Genomic DNA, 25,371 nt, shown 5'->3' with positions numbered 1-25,371 from the left:
CTCCAGGCCACTAACACAGTATTAATAGCTACCTCTAAACTATAATTGTACCCTCTGCTAATACATAAACCCTGCTCTAAGATCGCCAGACCATTGATTAAAATGAGTGGAGAAATCCTTCTCCAAATTTCTCAGCCATGTCCACGGTAAGAAAGCTGCATCGTCCACAAGATATGGGAGGTTCCTGTGAAAGTGTTCAATGAAATGATGGATATGAACGTGAAGGGGATGACAAATGTGTTGCATAGCGGAAAAGAAGATGGAGGTGATAATAGTGAACACGTCTTCTGGATGGGGAAGGTGGGTGCGATGCTGGTAGCTCCATATTGTGCATCAAAGTTGGCGATAAAAGGGCTGAGCAAGTCTGGCAAAAGAGGTGTTGGAAGGTATGCCAGTGGTCGCACTCAATTGGAACATAATCAACACCAACATGCTCTCCTCTTGCTTTGGTGCATCTACTTCTCTCTATCAAGCACCGCAGGTATGGGCTCTCAAGGCTGCAACCATGATTCTCAATCTCACTCCAGCTGACAGTAGTGCTTCTCTCACTGTCTGATCCCAATCATTAACAACTAATGTTAGGTTAGGTTAGTCTTCAATTCAACATCTCCCTTGTTTGTCTGTGTCATTTTGTACAGCACAACCGTTAAGTTAGATATTACAGTACAACCTTTTATATTTTATCATTTCATCTCCAATGGGATTTATAATGTTGCAAACTCCACCCACTTAATGTACCAACCAAACCAATACTGTTAGACCATCTCTCATGGCATTTTATCATTTCAAGTTCTTAAGCATTGTATCATTGTAGAGAAAACTTGTTGGAATTCTTAAATTTAATATGGTGTTATAGAGTCAAACAAAATGAGTTCAGCAATTCTATCGCAGTTGGACGATTGGAGATGTTCGTATTTAATTCACTGGTAACACAGAACACAACTACCACAGAATTACTCTAGCAATACAAACACATGGACCATTCATCTTCGAACCAAATGGCCAACGTATTCATTACTTCAGCTGTACATACATTTCTACTAAAATATAAATTATTATCAATAAGGTAATGGCAGCTAAAAGTAGTCACAGGAAGATATCACCGCTGAATCTTGTGTTCACCCTGAGCTCCTGCCTCTACTGTTTTAAGATTGAGTTCAATAGCTGCTTCAATTGCCTGTGACGTCAAAACAAAATTGTAAGTATATTATTTGTTTCCCTGATATATACCACATCTGAATTATGTACAAATGAGAGAAGAGATCAAGTATAATTTTGGTTTTACTTCTCTTGATAAAAGAAAAAAAAATTGTATTGTAGTCCAAAAACGAAAAGGAGAAGATATCCCGTTAAATCAAATCAAATAAGAAAAATAAAGCATTTTCTTGTTCCTGAAACTTCCATGAACACTATGAAGCCAATAAGGCAATAACAGAATAAAAGTGAAAAAAGGGTGGAGGGGAGGGGGTTGATAAACAAAAAAATGGAAAAGGGTGGAAAAATTAGAACTCAAAAACAATTTGAAAGAAGAGGAAAAGAACTCCTTTCAACCAAACAATAGGTGAAAGAGTGGCAAAACTAGAGGTTCAAGAGGAAAAAAAAAAGCAATTATAAGCTGACACCTAATAGGAACCAAAAGGAAGTCTATTCCATAAAAAAGATGCAATGGAAGAAACATCTGATTAAAAACTACAGCATTATTCCCCCAACCATAAAACCAAAACCTAGAAAAAAAAAAGGAAATAATCATCCAATAATAATTGAGGAAAAAAATAACAAGACGCATGTACCTGGTAGTAACTTCGTGGCTGACACCCCCATAGGCGCCCAAACAAAGTATCTCCTCCAATAAGATTTAGGGCTCCAGCAACTAGTTCATCCCCTTCTTCAGCCACCACAAGTAGCACATTATCTCCCATTTTTGCTCCCAGCTCATGAAAAAATTCCCTTGTCAGGTGAGGAGTGCCCCATCTGTCAGTAGACCAACAATAATACTAAATACTGACACTTCAACCATTCCCATACCATCAAACTTTTTCTTTTTTTCAAATCAAAATTTGAAGGTTCCATTAGGGCAACATACTTGTTATCAGTTGTGTTCCTGTAAAAAGTGTAGAAGGAATCCCAGTGCCTAGCCTTCCAATATAGAAACATAACATATAAGATAGTAAGTAGAAAGAATCACAACCTAATGTTTTCCAGATAAAGTACACCATTGTAATATCTTCAAGGATAAATAAAAGTATACAATCATCACAAGGATATATTAAAATGCAGACCAAAATTGAACTGCTGTCAAATGTGTAAAGAGTAAGAGCATTTTAGTCTAGAGAGAATGCTCTGGTGAATATATATTCCAAACCATTTTAACTACATGATACAAAGGCACTAAAAGCTGCATGATTAAGCCATTTTAAGTGAAGATTTGGATATTCCAGATAACATTTACAATTTCCTGTTTTGGTGCTATGTGATGATGTCATTCAAATATTTAATTGTTTGACTAACAAATAGTGTTTTTTAAGCATACTGTGAACTTTAGGGGATCATTTGCATCATTCCAAACCCTAAGGTCTATCTGCACATTGGTTAAAATTGGTGAGTGTAAGCTGTAAGTTACCCTTAGTTTAGCATTAATTAACTTATGAAGATGGTAAATATGCTACTATTATTGGTGATGCCACAATGCAGAATGTGAAGACAATTAAGTCCATTCTCAGAAGCTTCGAGCTTGCATCTGGGCTTAAGATAAATTTTGCTAAGAGTAGCTTTGGGGTGATAGGGAAATCTGAGCAGTGGCAGGTTGAGGCGGCTCGATATCTGAATTGTAGAAGACTGTCCTTTCCTTTCCTTTACTTGGGTATCCCCATTGGGGATAATCCAAGGCGTAGAGAGCTTTGGGATCCTATAGTTAGAAAATATGAGAGAAAACTAGCCACTTGGAAGCACAGACACATATCCATTGGGGGGAGAGTGACTCTCATAAATGCAGCCCTAACTACTATTCCTATTTATTTTTTCTCCTTTTTCAGGGTACCTTCAAGAATAGCAGCCAGACTTGAAGCAATTCAGAGACAATTCTTATGGGGAGGAGGTATGGAGGAGAGGAAAATTGCATGGGTGAGCTGGAAGGAAGTTTGCCAACCAAAGGAGAAAGGGGGTCTTGGCATTAAAGATCTTAAGACCTTTAACTCAGCTTTGCTGACCAAATGGTGCTGGGACCTATTTCACAAGCAAGAGGAACTTTGGGCAAAAATTCTCATATCAAAGTATGGAGGCTGGAGGGCATTGGAGGAAGGCATTAGAGGAAGCCAAGATTCTATTTGGTGGAGGGACCTGCTATCAAGTCAGCAGCAACAGCAGAACCAGATAGTCAAAAGGGAGAGAAACTGGAAGGTGGGAGGTGGGGAGAAGTTCAGATTTTGGGAGGACCCTTGGACACATAATGCTATACCATTAATGGACAAATATCCAAGGCTGTACCGATTTTCTGATCAACAGAAACAAATTATCATGAATATGGGGAATAACACCAATAGCGGATGGGAGTGGAAGCTATCTTGGAGGAGGGCTCTTTTTGACAGCGAAATTCAAATGGCAGATGATTTCCTTGGAGAATTATCTCAGCAGCAGATTCAGCCAAATAAGGAGGATAAGTGGAGTTGGAAGCATGATCAAAGTGGATACTACTCAACAAAAAGCGGATATGACTTGATATGGGAAGCACAGATGGGAGATAATCAGAATCTGGACTTTGTGGACATTTGGAAGCTCAAAATACCAAGTAAATCTCTGGTTTTTGCTTGGAGGCTAATTAGGGACAGACTTCCAACTAGGATGAATCTTAGAAGGCGGCAGGTTATGATAAATGAGGTTCAGTGCCCATTTTGTGGAGATGTAGAGGAGGAGGCTGCACATTTATTCTTTAGCTGTAAAAAGATCCTACCCTTATGGTGGGAGTCTTTATCCTGGGTTGGATTAGCAACAGCACTACCTCAAACTCCTAGGGACCACTATCTGCAGCACATGGCTGATTTTACAGGGGGAAAGAAACTCACAAGATGGAGATCCTGGTGGATTGCTATGACTTGGACAACTTGGAAGCACAGAAACAGAATTATTTTCCAAAACTACACGTTTGATGGAAGTAAATTGCTTGATGAGGCACTTCTAGTACTCTGGACGTGGATTAGAAATATGGAGAGAGACTTTGGAACACATTTTAATCAATGGTCCTCCAACCTAAAAGAAATGTTTAGCAAATAGGCTGCAGAGGATTCAGAATCTATGTATCATAAGCTTGTTGTATCCGGTTCTGTTATAAAACAGCAACCAAATGCACAAATCTATCTACAAATGTATCCTTAGTACCTCTGGTACTTCTTAATATATATAATATCTAATTTTGCTGAGCAAAAAAAAAAAAATCTTAGAAAATCCCATTTTGTAGGAATAAGTTTAAGTTAATTTTAATATCCTTCCCAGTGGAGAAGATCACTAATATCTGGTTAAAAAAAACACATAATTATATATAATTTGCCACAAAGCATCCTCTGTAAATCTTCAAAAAGTATGTAGACTGTAGAGTGAATGGAACCCTTTTAAATATAGACATCAAGTAAAGTACCTTTATTAAATAACCCCGGAGGCGTTTCATAATCAAGTTCTGGGCTGAGATCTGCATACAAAGATCATATAATTTATGAGACTAAAACTATCCGGGCAACTGCATTGATGTCACTTAAAATCTGGAATCATTTGGCCAATGGTGATCCAAAGAAAAGAAACCATTTTTCGCAAAACAATCTGATTATTCAATTATTGACAAATAGAAATAAAAACACACTAAGGACAGTGCTTTTGGATAGAGCTGAAGACCTGTTGAAAAAACCTGCACATATCAATGTTTGTAACCTTTTTGCACTCTTGACGTATATTTTTTCTTTTACTTTGCTTCATGTCCATCAAGAAGTCATCAAGACTGGCAACATAAAACAGCAAAAGTCTAAAGCTATATGTAAAAACAGCAAGACTGCCAAAATAGAAAGAGCTAATAAGATGGATGAGTCACTTTTTGTAGTTACGGTTTTTCCAGTGGTACTGCATTCCAATCCTGGGCAGGAAGCCTTTTTCAGTGAGCTTGTGGCACTCATTTTCAGAGGGAAAAGTAACATGTAATGATGAAAGCTGGGACTGCGAATGCCAATGACAAGAGATAGTTAGCAAATGCATTTAATTTAACAAGAGAAGGAGTATAGGTTAGATGGATTACGGTGAGAGTAAGTTCCTTGATTGCGGAGAAAATTTGATGTTTGAAGGAGGTGTTACGAAGTAAGATCCTTGGAACAGTTACAGGTGCGAAGGGGACACAAGACTGTAACTTGGGGTAATAGTTGTATCCATAAGAATGGTAAGCATTAGCCGTAGGAATGGGTTTTAACATAGAGTGGGACAACGGCGAGAATGGTGGTGTTGTTGGCTTTGGCAACGATGTGGTGTTGTATGCATCCAGTTTCCCTGACAGCGGAAGCAGAGTGCTCTAAGGTTGAGAGAAATGCATGCGAAAGGAATGGATTGAACTTGTCATGGAACTTCCCAAATCCCCAAACAGAGTGCACCACCTCACTCTCACTCACCGCTGCCATTCCATATTCTCCGGAACGCCACACTCACTCGCTCTCTCTCCCCACTAATACAATCCATCGGATAGTATGTATTTATTATTTTGGCAAAAAGAAAAAATATTATTGAGATGTCTAAAATTGCAATCTTCGTGATTTTTCAGCCTTCTCCTATAATCTTCACATTAAATATGATTGGAATACCGGATTGAACTAACGAAATTTACAAAAATAATACTATTATAATGTTTTTAAACAATTGGATAATCTAATTAAAATTTTTAATAATTAAGGGATCCAATCTAAATATTTTTAAACAATTAAAGGATCTAATTCAATTCATTATTTCCCTAGTCCAAAGTTTGTGTTCAGGACTTTTCAATTAGGAAGGGCCTAAGGTTTTATTAGCTTGATCCACGACACCAGTTCAATAGTGAATTCTAACCATTAAAATCGCAAACTTGTTCATATATCTAACCAGAAACAATTTAGTGTTTAATGGGGTAGCAGAAAAAACAAAAGGCAGTCGCGATTAATGCGCATTTATGTAAATGCTGATAATCACATTGCATACAAAACAATTACATTTGTAAAGAAAAAGAATGTTGGGAAGACACAAAATCATCTCACCCAACAATGCCCCCACATACCCAGTAAGGGAATAAAATAGGACGCAGACTGCGTATGACCTTAAGATGAATGCGATAGCAATACTTTCGTTATCTACAAAACTATAACATTCCGACTAAAGTCTAAAAGGAGGAGGGACAGTCTCGATATAAGTAGAAAAAACTGAAAGCGTCCATCCGATGAGTGCATAATTTTGATTAAAACCATATGTAGCTTCATCTAATATCTTGAACCAGATTGTGGGGGAGCCGGGGGCAACCGAGTTGGCGTCCGACGACTGTTGGAATTTGAGCCTGAGCTCACATCACCATTTTGGGATGGGTCACTGTAGCGTCTACTATGACCACCAGAACCATACCTAGACGTCAGGTTGCTTGGACCATTGGCAGCAGAATCAAATGCAGACCTCCAATCATCACCTGATGAGGGTCCAGAGCTTCTTGGGCTGCTTTCTGCATAAATTTGTTTGTCGAAATTATATAAAAAGTTAACAAAATAATAGCCTATAATTCTTTACTGATGCATATGACAGATTCTACGCAAAAGTGGATACTTTGAGAAGTCTGCAATTAATGCATTATATGTGTTCAACAACTATTACATTCCAAGAGAATTACTACCAAATTTATACACCATCATCTCATCACCATATTCTTTCTTTAACAGAAGCTAACATTCTTCCGAAACAGAGATAGCAGACCAGGTAAAGCTTTCATGGAAAGTAAATATTATATAACATGGAACATAACAAAATTCCAAGAATACAACACCTCAAGCAAATTTGAAGACATACCTGCTGCACTCCCTCTATCAGACCAACTGGATGCTGCAGCCGCTCTATTGTCATGGACACCAAGCTGCCTAGTGAGTTTTGAAAGAAGGGCAGACTGTTTCTGAACTCGCTCCCTTTTGTTCTTGACATTGTGGTCTTCCTGGAGCAGCTCCTCAATTTTTGCAGAGCTTTGAGCGCTGCCAACCACAGCATTAAAAAAGACACTTAATTTTGACTGTCAAATGTTTCATTCCTGAAGAGTACATTGTAAATAAGTGGAAGTGTTTAAAATAAAATGAATTAATGAATATAATCAAAGATTCAGGTAGTATTATTTATTGGAAACAAAAAAAAGTGCAAGACAGAAAAGAGGGAAAGTATGATGAGGGATAGGATAAGATCACAAAGAAATCATACTGAACAGTAAAAGCCAAGAAAAAAAGAAGGAACCTAAAATCATTAAGACTAGCACATCTGCCCAGTCAGTCTATATATATCAGAAAGGGCAACTCCCTTGAAATAGCCATAGGCAAAACATCAGAGACACCAAAAATATAATCCTATCCCAGAACAAGTTGAAGATGCAAGGAACATCATTAAATATGCAAGTACACTGCTCCAACCAAATACACTATGCAACTTCATAAACTTTGCTTGTATACCCAAAATGTCTTTGTGTTGATCCCCTAGACATGTCCAAGAAAATCATTAAAAAAACACAAAATCCATAGGAGCATTTACATTATGACCAAATACGTACATGTGGTTGAATATAACACTTGGGTTGCATCAACATTAATATTTTGACCAGTGAAAGGAGTGAATATAGGTTGAATGGCAGTACATTACATAATATCCATTAAGAAGCAACACACTCAATGATCATCAGACAGTACGGCGAGAACACTAACCTGACGGAACTGTATAGCTGGTTCAGCATGTCTTCTTTGGCTTTCTCTACTTGGCAAAGAACAACTGCCTGCTCAACCAAAGTGAAATGATCTCACAAACCACATCAAATCAGAAGAGAAGAACTATGGTAGTTGATAAAATAAACTCACTTTTGGAACATTAGCTGCAAGGCTGTTAAGAACAGCTTCAACATAACCACGGACTTCTTGAGACATCCATCTGAGCTCCTCCTCTGGATCTGCAGGTTTCCTGGCCATCGTATCCTTTGAATGATTTTGCAACATGGAGAAATTGATATAAGAAACCGAAAGTGAATTCTAGATGGACTGTAAATTGGTTCATGTTTGTACCTTCTAAAAAAGCTAACAGCAATAAATAAGTAAAGGATCTCATCCTAACTTCCAAGAAGTCATAATTTATTTCTATATGAATACCTTTGCTAGAGGAAGGATGCTATCAAAAGGAATTTTTTTGTACTCAACAAATTAATCCCAAACAAACCAAGAAATGTGAGAACCAATGATGGGGGAAGAATGAAATTTAAGTGTTTAATTGGTCGATTTAATGAATGTGTTGGAAAGTTGCCTTAACTACAATCACCCCTAGCACACCTTAATTGCAACTTATTAGAGTTGGTTGACAGTGTCTTGGAAAGGATTATCTACGGAGGAACTAATAAAAAAGGCTAAGTGAAATGTCATAGAGTGCAGCCGCTGGGATGTCAATTCTCAAGAGATTGAGATTCCACATCAACTAAAAATATGACCAATGTAGTCCTTGCAAAGCCTTGGAAATCCTCATCTTATAGATCGATTTTGTTAGAATGATATGGGCCCAAAGCCCAAATTCTGAGATGATATCATAGCCTATCCTAGATTCGTCATTGGGCCACCTGCATTGCCAAGCTCTTGGCCCATAGCCCTAGGCATGAGGGGCATGTTGGAAAGTCGCCTTAATTGCGACAATCAAAGTTGGTTACTAGTGTCTTAGAAAGGGCTACCTATGGAGGGATTGACCAGAAAGGCTAAGTAAGACGTCACAGAGTGTAGCCACCAGGATGTTGACTCTCAGTAAGTTGAGATCTCACATCAACTAGAGATATGACAAATGAAATCCTTATATAGCTTGGGCATTTCTCATCTTACAAGCTGATTTTGTGGAATTAAGTTTGGTCCTAAGTGCAAATTCTAGGAGAATCACAAAAAAGAGAACAAATAGAAACTTACAAGAGACCCATCAGAAAGGCTTTGCCGCATAGGAAAACTAGGTTCACCAATGGCTTGACCTCCTTTAGCCTGTGCAACACTTCTTAACTTGTTGATCCACTCAACCTTATCTGCCATACTCTCAGCCTTTAACAAAACTGCACTTTCAGCTGCAAAATGTATAATTCAATATTGTCACAGTCAAGGCATTGTTCAGATCTGGTGATGGATTTTGGAATTGTAACAGGTGGGGGAGGAATCATAAATTAGAACAATAGGGATTACATTTCATAACAGTCTTGTATGGGACCTTGCTTGTTATCTTGAAAATAAGGTTTGATGCTTTTCCAGAATCAGGTCCGTTGGACTTTTTATCCTTGGAATTCTTTGTGGAGGCTTCATCATCATCAGGAATCTCGTCAATATTGCATTCCTGATAAGTACATCCAAATGAAAACAGGCATTACTGAGCTGAAAGGTTTAACAATGGTCATTATTCCAGTCAACTTCAAATTCTGTTTACACAAAGCATTGTTATGTCTGAATCATGATTTTTTTTTTATCAGCAAAGATAATATATAATATATATATATAAAATGGAGTACCAGAGGTACTGATAATATAGGAAAGGACCATACAAATGGTTCCTCAATCAGACATTCATATTCTGAAAGGGAACCAATCTATGGATATAGATTTCATATGAAATTTACATGAGTTAGGCTCATAACTATGTAACCCTCTGCTGATACATAAAACTTTGTGTAAAGCTACTTGCCCATTGATTAAAATGGACTGTGAAATCTTTCTCGAAACTCCTAAGCCAAGACCAAAGTAGGAATGTTGCATCTTCAAACAGTGAATTAGCATTGAAAGTTGCATTAGAGAACACTATACTGTTTCTAAGCTTCCAAATGGACCAAGTTAAGGCTAACCACCAGTATTGCCATCTATTAATCCTTACTCCATCTACTTGAACCCCCAAATGTCTGAATCATGATTATATGCCACTACAAATACGAAGCTTAAAACATAAATGAAAATTGTCTCTAAAGAAAGAATATTTACAGAAGACATAAATGAACTTCATCTTACATGAGACAATATCCATAAGAAGATTAAATCACAAGACAGTATGATACTCTTCTTTAACTGATCACACTCTGCGGTTATTTAGGCCTTTGTTCTTCATTATCCCAGAAACAGTTAACATGAAGTTTGTAAGCTTTCTAACATAAATTAAAGAAATCAACCAAAAGGTTCATACCTCTAATGTAATCACTCCTCGGAAATGTCTCTCTTCTTGTTTTTTTGTGTATCCAAGCTGGCAATATGAAGTATAGTTAAATCAGCACATGTTCCGAAAGCATTACCCCCCCCCCCCCCCCCCAAAAAAAATAATAAAAAATCAGTGTGTTAATGACATATAGGATGTCTAGAAAGAGTTAATCATAACCTCCATGGTGGAGGTACTATACCCAAGGTTAAGGTACCTGACCTTGGATCTTAATATTAGTGTCATCAAAACAATCCATGCGATGCATTTAGTAAAAGATTTGAAAACAGTAAAAAATATGATGGGATAGTATACTTATTGTTCCATTCATTAGAGGTTTTCCTTTTTATAAGGAAAAACCCTTAAAACACAGGGGTTAGAGATCTTGTAACCTAGTTAGGGATATAAAATCAATTATGAACTTATATTAAGACCTTAAACTTTTAGAAGTCTCCAGAGTTCAATCTTTGCCCTCCTCCTTCTTACTAAAAATGTGCATGAAGGGACACCTTAGAGATAACAGCTTAAGCTTTTAGGAGTTACCTAAAATGCAATATAGAGCCCATGAAAGAAATGACCCCCAGAATCCACGAACAAAGTTTGGAGATTAAAATAAAGAAGACAATGCAGTAACAGAGTGAGAAGAAAACAAACAGATGACATAATGAATATATACCCATGAAAGGCAGAAACCCTAACCCTAGCTAATAGCTAAAGTAACAAAATATAGACTACAGAGTGGTTAAAAAAACTGTAGTTTAGTCCATTTATTTTGACATATTTTGATATTATAAACAATCATAACATGACTCACAAATAGTTATCTTGCAGCTTAATGTACATATAAATACAAGACCAGTGATCTGCCAGTTGGATGTAGGGGGAAAGTGATGGAAAATTATGTAATAAAAGAAGATTGCTAAGTAATTTTGAGCCTTGTTAAGGATGCTTTGTACTCCCACTTCATAGCATAATCACTAACCATAATTCGTAAGGACCTCCAAATAAAACTTACACAAATTGAGACAATACATATAAGAACTTTCAGTTTATCATAACAGCATAATGCCTTGTCTGTTTTAAATGAAAGTCTCTCTAATCATAACATGAATGGGCTCATATTCCAGCACAATTACTGGAAATGTCAAGAACCAAGAGGTAGACTAAGTTGTTCCTGGAAACTAGGTAAAATTAAAATCATTTCAATAAAAAAAACCAATTATCATCTGTACCACAAACAAATTCACAAAATATCATTTTCAATTTCACCAAAGAAGCTTTAATTCATATAAAACACTTATGTGCAGTCACAAGGCTTCTATGCTCAAGTGTTTAAACCAGAAGGTCCAGAACAGTCTTGAAACGTGTCATTCAGCATTGATAGGATAATTTACTAACCTTGCCAGTCTTCTCATTTAAAACAAACCATCGTCTGCTCCAACCACTACCTTTTCCACTTTTTTTCAACAAATATCCTGCATCGAGAGGTGAAATTAATTCAAAGTGCAGCACATGTAAACTAAGAAACATTCAACTCCTTACTTAGGTGAGACGTAAAGACAGAAGGCAGCAGGCCCAAAAAGAAAGGTATAGAAACTGTTGAGGTCCTCAAATTAAATGAATGAGTACTCTGCAATAATGGATTGCGACTGTGGAAATTATATAATTTGCATTAAAAGCTTAACATATTTTTTATCGGTAAATGTTAGTTGTTAATTTGTTACTTTTTTGTAAGTTGATCGGCAAAAGCTTAACATATGTTGACATCCACCAACAGCCACTAGGTATGGTTAACTATGCCATTGTATTCAGTCACAACTTAACTGGAAAATATAACAAGATAATCTTATTTGTCTAATGTCTATTGATTAAAGTTGGGTGAAACGGAAAAGAATACTCAATTTTTTCTATTCTTCGGTGAGGCTGTCTTTTTAAATGATGGTGTAATATACTATCTGTCCATCATCAATTTAGTGATTAAACAATCAGCCACAAGCAAGATGCACCAAAATAATATTTGAAAATATCCAACTGTTGCAAGTCGTATTGGATAAGAACGATGGCTACTGAGCAAATGGAGGTAACTATTTTGAGTTTGAGAAAGGCAAATACTGAAGCTCTGGATCAAGGATAGGAAAAAAGGAAGCCACCGGGTTAATACTTCAATGATGGTACAGCACAGGTGACCGAACAGAGAGACCTTGGTGATATTAAACCTGTAATACAAATTTTGGGATGAATAATAAAAACCTGCGGTTATCTCCCCTTCAGGCCCAGCAGTCTTCAAGCCAGATCCCTCTTGTGTATCCCTGTCTTGCTGACTGGATTTATCTTTCATCGATTTTAAGTTTCCCCCACTTTGTTGACTTGTTTGAGGACTAGTTGCCTAGAAAAGGAAACAGAACATGCATCTTGTATATGTAAAGCCAAATTTTAAACACTTACATGATGTGTAAAAATTCAAGTATGCAATTTTTTAAAGTATATTATTCCTCACCCTATTTAGAATTGACTGTTCTGCATCAAGTGTCTTTTTGGATGACCGGTTCTTAAGCTCCTCTTCTCGGCGTTGCCTTTCCATTCTAATGAAATTAGTTGAAAAATGTTAAATCTTATTATATATATATATATATATATATATATAGCTTCAGTGAAACAGTTAGAGATTATTGTATGTATGTCCGTACTATATAAGGTTGAGAAATACAGGATATTGAATTTGAAATAGTCATCAGATTTGTTCAAGGTTAGACTTGGATAACACTGAAGGCATTCAAGCCATGAATACTGCTCTGTATGCATTATTTCCCTTCCCTTTTTAACAAACAAGGAGCGCAATCTTGCTCGTTATTAGCAAAGAATGCAATGAATATTGACAGCTCATTTAACACAAATCTCATGAACTTAAAGGGATGTCAAATGTCAATACTCATTATTGTTTTCATTCTTGACTTGGATCTTCTTTGATTTTTCTAACCTGTGCAACTTTGCACAGGTTAAGACTCATTAATTATCCACTTACAACTAACTTTGATTAGCTCATTAATTATTTTTCTGATAAAGATGCAAAATCTCTCTCCTTATATTGTGAACTCACATCAATATTTTTTTTGGTGAATGTCTCACATCAATATAAATTATGTTTGGCAAAACTAGCTGAAAAGCTAGCTAGTAGCTAAAAGCTGAAAAGTTAGCTGGAAGCTGAAAAACTAGCTTATTAAATTAAAAGTGTTCGGTAAAACTAGCTGTTGAAGTAACTGAAAAGTATAAAATGACAGAAAAATAATAATACCATGATTTATTTAAAGATGGTAACAACCAAAATGAATAAATATATCGAGGATAAAAGTGAAAGAAAATATAAAAAGCTAGAAGATAGTGTTAGAGTTTTAAAAAATATTACTTCAAGTAGTGTTTCAAAAAACACAAGAACCTACTAAAAAAACTTGTTTACCGCACAACCAAATGAATTTTTCAGCTAGTAAAAAAAGCTATAAGTTAGCTGAAATGTCTTGGAGAACATAGCTATAATCTCTCTCTTCCTATCAAAATAATTAGCCATTCCAAGATTTAAAAAAAAAAAAACTAGTTTCAAAATATAATAACTTCAGACAAAAAAAAAATTCAAATTTGGGTTCCAAATTAGTAAAAGGAAAAAACATCATGACTGTTAATTTCCCACAAATCCCACCAATCAACCTCCATCAGCAAACGGCTTCCTCACACTTCATAAAAAAAAAACGGCTTCCTCACCAAACATAATAACAACTGCAATATCATACATTCTCAAGATAATTAAATTTTATTTTGGAATTATATTTTCTAACAAGATTTTAAAATCTTGGAATTGTTTGTTATTTTGATAGGAATAGAGAGATTATATTAAAGTGAGTTCATAAAATAAATAGGAGAGATTTTGCATCTTTATCAGAATTATAATTTTAGTTAATCAAAGTTAGTTGTAAGTGGATAATTAATGAGTCTTAACCCGTGCAAAGTTGCACAGGTTAGAAAAATCGTTTTTATAAACAGAATTTATTAAGAAAGAAAAGACTAAAGAGAGATACAAATGCAAGATGATAAGAAATCTTCATAAACTGAACACTACAAGAAGAAAAAAATATAGCACAACAGACCAATCTCTCTAAAGATTCACCAAAGACCCCCCATAAAAGACCTTTGGCATAACACTGCAAAGAAGCCAAGCGAGAAACTTCACTGTCTTTTCAGTCAAAATAAGACTCCAAACAGCTTTATAAATGGTCTAGGAGACCAATCCTCCAAAAACGATTCCCTAAAAAATCTTGTAAATTCAAAATGCAATAACCCCAGAATCCCTGACAAAATTCCCATTTTCCAATTCCAATTTCTTAATTAATTTTTCCTTCTTTTACAATAAGCCAATCTGTTGAAAAAACTTGTTGCATTCCCATCCTTAGTCCATTGGACTTTTGATTTTTGTCTCCAACAAAAAATCTTTAAAATCCCAAATATTTACTTATTCCCAATGAAATTTCTAATCACTTGAATACCAAGTGGCTCTAGAAGTCACATTTCAAATCAAAGGTGGTGTTTCTAATGAGTTTAAAATTCATCCTTGGAGTCCCACATGAAAAATAAATTAATGCACCCATTAAGGACATTAAGATTATTAATTCATAAATAAAAAAAGTGTAACAAGTGTCATATATTGAACATACCGCCTCTGTACTAAACGAATAAAGTGTTGTGGTGGAACAAATGCACGCTCCATATCAACTAGTGCAACCACCATTTTTTTGGATTCATTTTTAAATGCCTCTAGGGCTGAACTTGCAATTGCCACAATCTAAAAATTGCAACAAATGAGCAAGGTAATTTCTAAAAACAAACCAAGTTACATGTAAGTTACAGCACATCAATGTTACCTCTCTCTTGAATGGAGGATACCTTCCAAGACCAGGCGTTGCATTTGCAGAAGCAGAAACAAGATCCACAAGCACGCGATGTACCTAATGTGAGAAGAAAGAAACAAAGAATTTATTTTCTGAATTTGCTCAAGTATACCACTCAGCAGAGTGATCTATTCATAATAATAATGATTACAAAGTTAGTAAATAACTACAGCTATTTTCAAAAGAACAATTATAATATCACTACTTCCTAAAATAAATTGAACTCTGCTAAACACAATAACTAAACTATTAGGAAGAGTAATAATCATTACATGCTCTTATTTCCAACACCTAATTTGGTAATTGTCAGAATAATTACAAAGAAGGTCAAGAAAAACACAAGGGATTTTACATAAGTCCATAAGAAGTCTATTGCAAAATTGCAGGGTTCATGTGATGATATCAATAGCAAAGCAAAACCTGGTAATTAATCAGACTAAAGGTTAAAATAAATCAAATGCATGAGATAATAGAAAAGTACTTGATGCCCCGTAAGACATTGACAATTGGTTGGGAGCTTATAATCAATGTGATATCAATCAAAATCAATACATTATGATGTGAGATGATAAAATTATTTTTATGACTCAAATGTTCCAGTAGGTGCATCAGTAACTGATGCAAAGAAAGCAAAGATTACTAAAAAGTGTTTGCCGAACTTGAAAATTGGTTTAGAGCTGTTGAAGATAAAACATTAAAACCAGTTATGCAAATCTACATGAACTTGCAGTAGTTTCGCAAGGTATTCTGTACCTCTAAAATTTGGTTTAGAACTGGTTTAAAATTAACCACTGTTTTAAATGTGTAACTTTCAATTTTTTTGCTATAGATAAAGAGGAGAAAGTGAGAGAAAAACATGGGAACTATTGATTAACATATAAATTGGTTAGTTTAAAATTAGCACTGACATGGATTTCTTTTGATCCAATTATGATTTAGAATATAATCAAATGAGAACTGGTTTCTGATTTTAAGTGATTGTGAAGCAAGCATGCAACATTCTAAAAGCAACCTCCTTGTAATTAGTAGTCCAGTTTTGAAGGTTGACAACCACCCCAAAGGATCCCCACCTACTGTTCAGACTATTGATGTAACTTCGTAAGTCATCAACTAAGAGGGACAGCAGGAGATAAAGGACATAACACTGTTTTCTTTTGAAAGGGCCCCATATAGTCAGGTTTGTAACCACTACCCAAACTATTTTGGACAATACTTTCAAACATCTGTAACATTAATAGCTCTTGAAAAAAGAAAAATCAACAACACATTAGAAGCATACCTCATCAACACACAATCGTGATGGCTCCTTCGCCAGTTCAAGAACGCCTTTAATTAAGGATCTCAAACCTTTCTCTGGAGAGATCAGATAAGGTTGATATCCATCTGCTTCTAGGACAATCTGAAAGCCAAAATGAGAATATAGAAGCAAGCACCCCAAGTGTCAACAGAATAAGATGAACTATATTCTACCTAAACAATATGACAAATTCAAGGGAGAAGATTTACCCTCTTGACATTGTTTATGTCAAAGTGTCTGTCAATAGGAAGTTGCTTGATTCTGTTAGGAAAATTCCCTTCAAAACTGGCAACAACTTTCCAACCATTACCCTGCAAAGAAATAAAGGAAAGAATTTAGATGCAGAAAAAAAAGGATTTTTGTACAGTACATTGGTGAAATCCCATACCCAAAATCAAAGTATCTAACTTCTTTTTTTTTATCAGCAAACATAATATTATATATTAATTGAGTACCAGAGGTACTGACAATACAAGTAACAGTCCAGATTTGGTCCCAACGCAGTTTGAACCAATCTGAAAGAACATATAGGTTATACAGAAATCTGCACTAATATTCTATCCTATTCTATTTAGGAACCCTGCTCTGATGTTGGAAGACCAGTAATTATAGTGTGTATTAAAATCCTTCTCCAAATTTGTGAGCCACGTCCATAGTAAGAAAATTGTGTCATCTAGGATTCCGTTAGCATTGAATGAACCATTTGAGAAGATAATAGTATTCCTGTGCTTCCAAATGGTCCATGTCAGTGCCATCCACCACCATTTTCATCTACTAGACCTCATTCCCTCTGTCACTCCATAAATGTGTTGAAGAAAGTGGTGCCTTGGATGGTTTGGGAAAGCACCCGACAAGTTCACCCAAGATAAAGATTCCCACCATATTGGAATGATCTTTCTGCACAAGAAGAATAGGTGACCTGCACTCTCCTCCTCAACTCCGCAGAATGGACATCGTGAATCTCCAAGCTGAATCTGTCGCCTCCGCAAGTTTACTTTAGTTGGTAGTCTATCTCTTATTAGTCTCCATGCAAATATGACAATTTTAGACGGAAGCTTGATCTTCCACAGCTCCTCAAACGCTCCATCTTGTTGCTGTTCAACTATTTCCCCCCGAAACACATAGTAGGCAGATTTAGCTGTGTACTGCCCACCTGGGTCTGCCTTCCACACCCATTGATCAGTTTTGTGAGGCTGAATTGGGTGGCTTGTAACATCTGTTAAGAATGACACCGCCAAATCTACTTCGCTATCAAACAGTGGTCTTCTCCACCTAAAGTCTCATTCCCAACCTGCATCTTTGATGGCCCCCATATGCTGTATACTTTGGTGTTGCTGAGTAGAAATGCTATACAACATAGGGAATCTTGCAAGTAACGGCTCCTCTCCCCCCATCCATGCATCCTCCCAAAATTTGAACTTATCCCCACAACCAACCCTCCATGCTGTTGTATTCTTCATTATCGCTCCATGATGCGATTGATTAAGCACTAGCTTTAGATCCCTCCACCATACCGATTCTCCCTTCCCTCTAGTTATTTCGCTTAAACCCCTCCATCCAACATACTTCGATTCTAGTACCCTAGCCCACAACTCCCCTTGACTATGAAACAAGTTCCACTTCCACTTGCCCAGCAGTGATGAATTGAATAAGTTAATATCTTTGACTCCTAGTCCCCCATCTTCCTTTGGCAAGCATATAGATTCCCATTTGACCCAAGCTATTTTGTGTTGCTCCTGATCCCCTCCCCATAGAAACCTTCTTTGAATTCTGACTAACTTATCCACGACCTTATTGGGTACCCTGAAAAAAGAGAAAAAGTAAATAGGAATGGACGTTAGCACTGACTTTATAAGAGTCACTCTCCCCCCAAAAGACAAGTGTCTTTGCTTTCATTTTGCTAACTTTCTCTCACACTTAGATATGATAGGGACCCATGTCTGATATGATCTCGGATTTGTTCTAATAGGAACACCAAGGTATGTGAAAGGGACCGTCAACATGCTACAATTGAGGTAGTCAGCTGCCTCATTTTTCCATGAATCCGACACCCCAAAAGCTCCAAAGCCACTCTTAGGAAAGTTAATTTTGAGGCCCAACACTAACTCGAAAGCCCTCAACATTGCTTTAATTGCTCTCACATTCTCCATTGATGCCTCCCCAAAGAAGATTGTGTCATCCGAATACTGGAGCAGACTAACTTCCACCTTGTTTTTACCAACTAAGAAGCCCCTGAACAAACCCTTCTGGAGCGCTTGTGACATAATGCCATTGAGTGCCTCTGCCACTATATTAAAGAGGAAAGGTGATAATGGGTCTCCTTGTCTGAGCCCTCTCTGAGGCGTGAATTGTGCTGAAGGGCTACCATTCACGAGGATTGAAACAGATGCTGATTTTAGACACCCCTCCACCCACTGAATCCATTTGGAGCAGAAACCCATTCTTTTCAACATATAAATCAGGAATCCCCAAGACACAGAATCATACGCCTTCTCATAATCCACTTTGAATACCAAGCACGGTTTTTGGCACCTTTTGGCCTCATCAACTACCTCGTTTGCAATCAACACGCTATGTAACATGTGCCTTCCTTCTAAATTTGAAATAAACAAGAAAAAAAAAATCATAAGAAACAGATGGTCCATCCGAGAATCAATTTAAAGAGTTCAAACATTTGAACCGTTTTCAGAGCCAGTTTGATAAGTTTCAACTCATTTACATTGTTTTGATGCACAACTTATTTGTCTATTTATTCATCATGTTCACTGAATGTTGGGTGCAACCTACTGAACCTAGATCCTTGGAACATTTTTTAATAATTAGCTCTCATGATTTTGGTAGAATTAAAGCTATATTTTTTAAGAGAGGTTGAAGGCCACTGTTTGACAGTGAAATTGACTTGGCTGTCAATTTTCTAAGAGAGGTTGAAGGTAAGGTCATACAGCAACAAGGATCCGATGAGGGGGAGTGGAGTGCAGACCCAACAGGCCAATATTCAACACGTAACGCATATCAAATGTTAGAGGAGGAGGCAGCTGCGGGAAGTCAAGAGGAGTGCTTTGTGCAATTGTGGAGATTAAAGATTCCGAGCAGAATAGCAGTCTTTGCGTGGAGGCTACTTAGAGACAGACTACCTACCAGACAAAATCTGCAGAGGAGACAAGTGCAGCTCACAGATACGCTTTGTCCTTTTTGCAGAAATGCAGAGGAGGGTGCATCACATTTATTCTTCCATTGCAGCAAAATCCAACCTATTTGGTGGGAAACCATGTCATGGCTGCATATAAAAGGTGCTTTTCCTCTAATTCCAAAACAATATAGTGTTCTCTAATGCAACCTTCAATGCTAATAAATTGTTTGAAGATGCTACATTCCTCATTTGGACTTGGCTAAGGGGTTTTGAAAAAGATTTCACAATCCACTTTAACCAATGGTCAAGTAGTATTAGTCAAGGTTTTTGTATCAGTAGAGGCTAGAACAGTTTGCAGAGCAACACATGTAAATTTCAATTATATCCTTACTTTGGTTCTCCTTTAGACTAGGTTTGTCTGACTGTGGAACTAGCAGTAAGGTAAACTTTATATGTGTATATCAGTACCTCTAGTACTTCATTTTATATAAATACAATATTATATTTGCCGATAAAAAAAAAGCTATATTTTTTAAGTATTGGCAATCAATCATATAGTTTGGTGTATTTGGTTGAAATAGAATGCTCGTATTTTTAAGCAGATCCCTTTTGGTGCATCATTTGACAGGGGATAAGGTGTTTGGTATCTATTTGGTGCAACACACAAGGACTTTTAATGGGTTTCATAATAGACATGTCAAGGGATTGCCAATCTTTGTTCCTTTGATATTTCCAGCAGTATATATAGAAATTAGTGTTTTCTCCTCGAATCACACCATCACATCGTTATAGATGACAGAATATTATTCAAAATCTCTATGTTCTCTCTTCCTCCTTCTCAACCTAAATCCCTATAAATTCAACACTATTTCAGTGAATTTTTTTATAAGAATTAAGAAAATAAATTGGTTAAAGAAAAGGAAAGAGAGAAAAGTACAAAAGCAAGGACAAGATATCTTCCTACATAGAGGGAAAAACAAACATCAATTGAACGAATCACACTAGTTTAATATCCAATAAAAAAAAATGAGTACCCAGAAATCAATAAGGTGGTCAAATTAAACTAAAGGAGTGGTAACAATAAGCAATTGTCCTTGAAACTTCTAGCATTTATCCATAATTAAAGGCACCAACTAACTGCATAAAATGCATGCCATCAAAAAGACCTTGTCATCTTTACTCATCCTAAAATCCCTAATATGGCACATGAGAAATAGCTCCAATTTCTTCTGACGATATCCAGTTTTCCCCCCAAAAAATACCAAATACCATGCACCCTAGCTTCTATAAAATGTAAATATATGACAAAAACTACTAACCTCGCCTCCAGTAAGATGTTGAAGAAATTTGTCCTCAAATTCACGGCATAACTGCAAGGCTAGAGCTCTTGTACCTTCGGAACTACTAACCATTTGTTCACCAAACTTCACTAACTCTTCCTGAACAATTTGAGACTTTCCCTGAAGACTGTAGCATTTCAAATAAAGGATTATAATAGATTTTAGGTCCATTCCCTTATTATTTAATAGAAACTGAGACATTAGTACTTATTATTACTAGGTATCAATTTACAAATAGTGAGAAACATCAATAGAAATTGAATCACACAATCTCTCATCACCTATCATGTTCTGCAAGTTTAAATAATCAGTCTATTATCTCATATTATTTTTTTTTATCAGCAAAAATAGATATATATATATATATATATATATATGAATATATGAAGTACCAGAGGTACTCAGTACAATAGAAGAAAAGCCATAAAAATGGTTCCATATACAGACAAACAAGTCTGAAAAGGAACCATACTATGACTCAGGATGAAATGTACACGCCATGCTTAATCCCACTCCTTGCTATTTCATTTTGGGAACAAGAAATATTCTGATATTTTCCTTTTAAATATGCATTGATTTAGTGGCATTAAATTCCATGCAACTTGACAAATATATAACATTGTAGATAGCATACAAAGAAGGTTGAGGAAAAAAGAAATCAATCCAACTCTACTTTTCATGGTTTGGTTTGAGCCTTAACCTAAACCACCCATACCTATCAAATATATGTGTGTGTGTGTTTGTGTGTGTAGTGTATCAAATGAGAATTCTTATTGTGAGAATTGAAAACTACAAATATAGATCACTGGATCATATTTGAATTGCTAAAATTGAAAGGAAAATGCACATGATATTTTAACTGGTCACCTAAAGGAAGCTTTTAGTACCTAGGAGGGATGGGTGTTTTGGTACTTATGTAACAATTATACATGCATGCAGTGTGGTTCTATGAAATAACACCACCCAGCTGCATAAATATATCCTCATCTGTAGCCTTAGTACCACTGGTACTTTTCAATATTTATAATATTCATATTTTTGCCGAGCAAAAAAAAAAAAAAGGTCATGTGATCATTAGCTAGCTAACTTTTAACTTGGACCATCCATGTATGGTTGTATGACCAAGATTTATAGTTTCATTTCTCACAATAGGAAAAGTTCTCACTTGATAGCCTCCTATATGTATGAGTGTATGTATATAACTTTCTTTTTTTATAGCAAACCCAATGTTTGAACATTTTACAAGACAGAAAACATATACATGAAATTAAAAATTTGAATGCATTTTGACACAACATCATGAGTAGAGAAGGTTCAAGTGCAACCCTCTAGTTCTATTCATTTTTGTGTTGTATCTCCTTCCATTCATTCATTAAAATGTTAATAAGCCTATTTAAAAGAACATGAATAGTCTCGACAAACAGAAAATTTTGAAGCACCAGTTTTAACAAAAGAAAGAATATTAACATTTTTCTTTCAAATAATATGATATTTATAACAGACAACAACAAAACATAAGCTAGTAAAAAATGCATACCCAGTGAGGAGAGTTGGAAGCCTAAGCTTCATACGATTGCGAATCTGTCCAGCAAGAGACTCAACCAAAGCAATTCTACCTAGCTTGCTTTGAGGGGCTCCAGTCAATATTGATTTCAAACTTTCAGTTTCAGCACGCCAAGCAGTTTCCAATGAATTCTCGGGCGCTCCACTCCCAGACTGTGCAGAAGCTATAGAAACAGATTGCCCTATCAAAGCAACCCAAGGAATATCAGAGGTTTTAGGGGGTCCCTGGTTCAATAGGAGAGCCTGCACTGCTGCAAGGGCTTTGGGTTCCGAAGAAGCTTGATCAATTTTACTGATAATGCCAACAGTTCTGGTGGCTGCAATTGAAACCAATCAAAAGGATTAGATGAACTAGTACTATCAGGATGATTAGGTACAACACAATAAAGGAATTTGTATGCTTAAGAGGCTCAAGGTCTAGGGCCAATTCTCCCAAATGCTTAAGCTGTTATGTTAGGCTGAGTTTCATGAATGGCTTTATATCAGTAACACACACCCTCAAACAAATACATTTGAGATTAGAGAATGGTGCACAGGATCACTTTACCTCATGCTGAAATTCAACTTTATTTTAAAAAATGAGGCCAGCAAAATCAAAACTTCTATGTCCTAACCACTCAGTCATTTGGAATATTACCAAGGCAAGGACAAACTCTCAAGAATTGTTAACAAAATGCTTTAGTGCTATTTTTTGGGGGGAGGGGGGTGGGGGGGACAAAAACAAAATCTGAAAACTTACATTCTGCATCATACTCCTTAGCAACTCTAAGGGCTCGTGATGTTGAAATTTCTGGTGCCTGAGCAGCTGGGACTACTACCAGCAAAATAGCATCATTGTGCTCAACATATTCACTGATCTAAAAATGATGAAAGAGAAGGCATCAAACTTGTCTACAGAGAGAATGCCTAAAAAACAACCATAGATCTAAGAAATAACTACTCACCATTTTGTCATCCACTATCCGCTGGTCCAATCCAGGCAAGTCAATCAATTTCAATGGAGGCGCTGTAGAATTTTAGAACAGAACAAAGAGATTAAGTTTCATGATGCCAATACATGTAATGTAAGCATAAAGGAAGGGAGCAACATAGAATATTATAATGGGCTTACCAGTACTGGTACGTAGTTTGAGATATATTTCATCACGGCTCCTACCAGATGAACCTTTGCTTAGTCTATCCTGTAGAGAATGTCGAAGGGCACCTATAAAAAGAAATGAAAAAAGAGTAAGAGGATGAGAAACATGATATTTCTAAAACAATTGTGGTGTGAAAGTGGGTCTTACTTGCAGAAACATGTTGAGTTTTATTGTCAATTTGCAGGATGATTGACTTGCTGCTTAAAGAGGTGTCTCTATTCAATTCAATGCTAATGGGAGCCCTGGTAGCACCATTCTCACCAGTTGGCTGCAGTTTCAAACAGATTTAGTCAGCAGATAGAGATTAAAGAGGAAAGAAAAAAAGATAAGGGAAAATAGGAAATACCAAAACAGGATGTCCAATGAGGCTATTCAAGGAAGCAGATTTTCCAGCACCCTGATCCAGTCCACCATAGCAATTGTATTGTATTCATTCATAACGGATCCAATACAACACATAACATGATTGATAATTGAGAGACAAGAAAAACTTACAACATTGCCGAGCGCAACGACATTGAGGAAAGTGGAAGGGCGCTTGTAGTTGTCGACATCTTCGTCGGCGAGGACGGCGGCGGCTTGGCGCATGGAATCGGAGAGCTGAACCAATTCTTCGATTGCCTCCATCGGATCTGAACCAACTTAGGTTTACGGCCACCGATTTGATTTGATTCTTCGGTGCAATGCAAATGAGAAGACTACACTACGAGGAGACTCTTAACCAAACTCAAATTAAATCACCGTACCAAACCAACTGCACTCTCTCTGTGATTGCGATTGCGATTGCGATTTGCAACTTTCTTCTTCCTTTTTGCGTTGCATTGCATTGCATCCCTCGATAACTCTATTCTATTTCTATTATCACACAAATCACTTTAGTAAATCGCACTTTTAAAACACCTTAGGCATGCCCAAAAATAACCTTGATAAACAAACAAACAAAAGCCTACTCATGTCCATATTTTTTTTCTTTTCTTTTTGGGTATGGTAAATTGGTAACCATGTCAATATCATCGCATAATTCGATCAATTAAATTTTGTTGATGTAGACGGTATGTGTTTGATTAAAATGATGGAAATACATAAAATAACAATAGATTAATTTTTTAAAAAAATTCTATGAAAAAATAGAATATCTCATACACTCTGTCTATTAAAGATTATTTATATACCTTATCATTCTTTTAAAATATTTTCATAGATATCAAGAAAAATCAATTTTGATTTCAAAAATACTCATCTTTAGAGTAGAGTATAAAAGATGTAAATGAATATATATATATATATATATATATATATATATATATATATATATATATATATATATATATATATATATATATATATATATGTGTGTAACTTTGTTTAATTATTATATTGTTTAATAATTTTTAATTGAATAATATTTTTTAAAAATTTATCAATAAATTAAAGATTCCTTTTACATAGATTATATATCCAAAATTTTATATTAATTCTTAATTATTTGTTATCTCATTCAGATTAAAATCAATGTATTATAAAATTTTCAAAATATCCTAAAATATGAATA

General features: G+C 36.0%; 1 protein-coding gene and 1 pseudogene across 3 annotated transcripts; both read right to left on the bottom strand.

Annotated features, from left to right (window-relative positions):
- Positions 1-885: 885 nt before the first annotated feature.
- Positions 886-5,767, bottom strand: LOC100789453 (uncharacterized; annotated as a pseudogene). Its single transcript, XR_418940.4, has 7 exons — positions 5,273-5,767; positions 5,072-5,193; positions 4,879-4,981; positions 4,628-4,678; positions 2,084-2,136; positions 1,791-1,971; positions 886-1,177 (listed from the first exon to the last, which is right to left on the bottom strand). The product of XR_418940.4 is annotated as an uncharacterized protein (transcript).
- A 380-nt stretch (positions 5,768-6,147) lies between these two features.
- LOC100820294 (dynamin-2A) lies at positions 6,148-24,774 on the bottom strand. Of its 2 annotated transcripts, XM_003549807.5 has the most exons (22): positions 24,315-24,774; positions 24,166-24,216; positions 23,967-24,087; positions 23,792-23,884; positions 23,625-23,686; positions 23,420-23,537; positions 22,655-22,997; positions 21,097-21,244; positions 16,857-16,958; positions 16,630-16,749; positions 15,324-15,407; positions 15,117-15,244; positions 12,914-12,998; positions 12,667-12,802; positions 11,815-11,891; positions 10,408-10,464; positions 9,426-9,573; positions 9,162-9,310; positions 8,085-8,198; positions 7,935-8,002; positions 7,045-7,220; positions 6,148-6,703 (listed from the first exon to the last, which is right to left on the bottom strand). In XM_003549807.5, exons 1-22 carry the CDS (start codon positions 24,444-24,446, stop codon positions 6,471-6,473), a joined length of 2,745 nt encoding a protein of 914 aa, XP_003549855.1. In that variant the 5' UTR covers positions 24,447-24,774; the 3' UTR covers positions 6,148-6,470. The 2 variants fall into 2 exon arrangements, with proteins under 2 accessions (XP_003549855.1, XP_040867185.1); XM_041011251.1 differs by lacking the exon at positions 15,117-15,244 and having other exon boundaries at positions 15,346-15,407.
- Between the last annotated feature and the right edge of the window lie 597 nt (positions 24,775-25,371).

The sequence above is a fragment of the Glycine max genome, chromosome 17 (assembly GCF_000004515.6).
Source record: "Glycine max cultivar Williams 82 chromosome 17, Glycine_max_v4.0, whole genome shotgun sequence".
NCBI classification, from domain to species: Eukaryota; Viridiplantae; Streptophyta; class Magnoliopsida; order Fabales; family Fabaceae; genus Glycine; species Glycine max.
This window is presented reverse-complemented; position numbering and strand designations above follow the sequence as displayed.

Coding starts and splice junctions, on each gene's coding strand:
- LOC100820294 (XM_003549807.5), bottom strand. CDS start 24,446: ATGGAGGCAATCGAAGAATTGGTTCAGCTCTCCGATTCCATGCGCCAA. Junction 24,088..24,165: donor TCATTGGACATCCTGTTTTG/GTATTTCCTATT, acceptor TTGAAACTGCAG/CCAACTGGTGAGAATGGTGC. Junction 16,750..16,856: donor ACATAAACAATGTCAAGAGG/GTAAATCTTCTC, acceptor TTTGGCTTTCAG/ATTGTCCTAGAAGCAGATGG.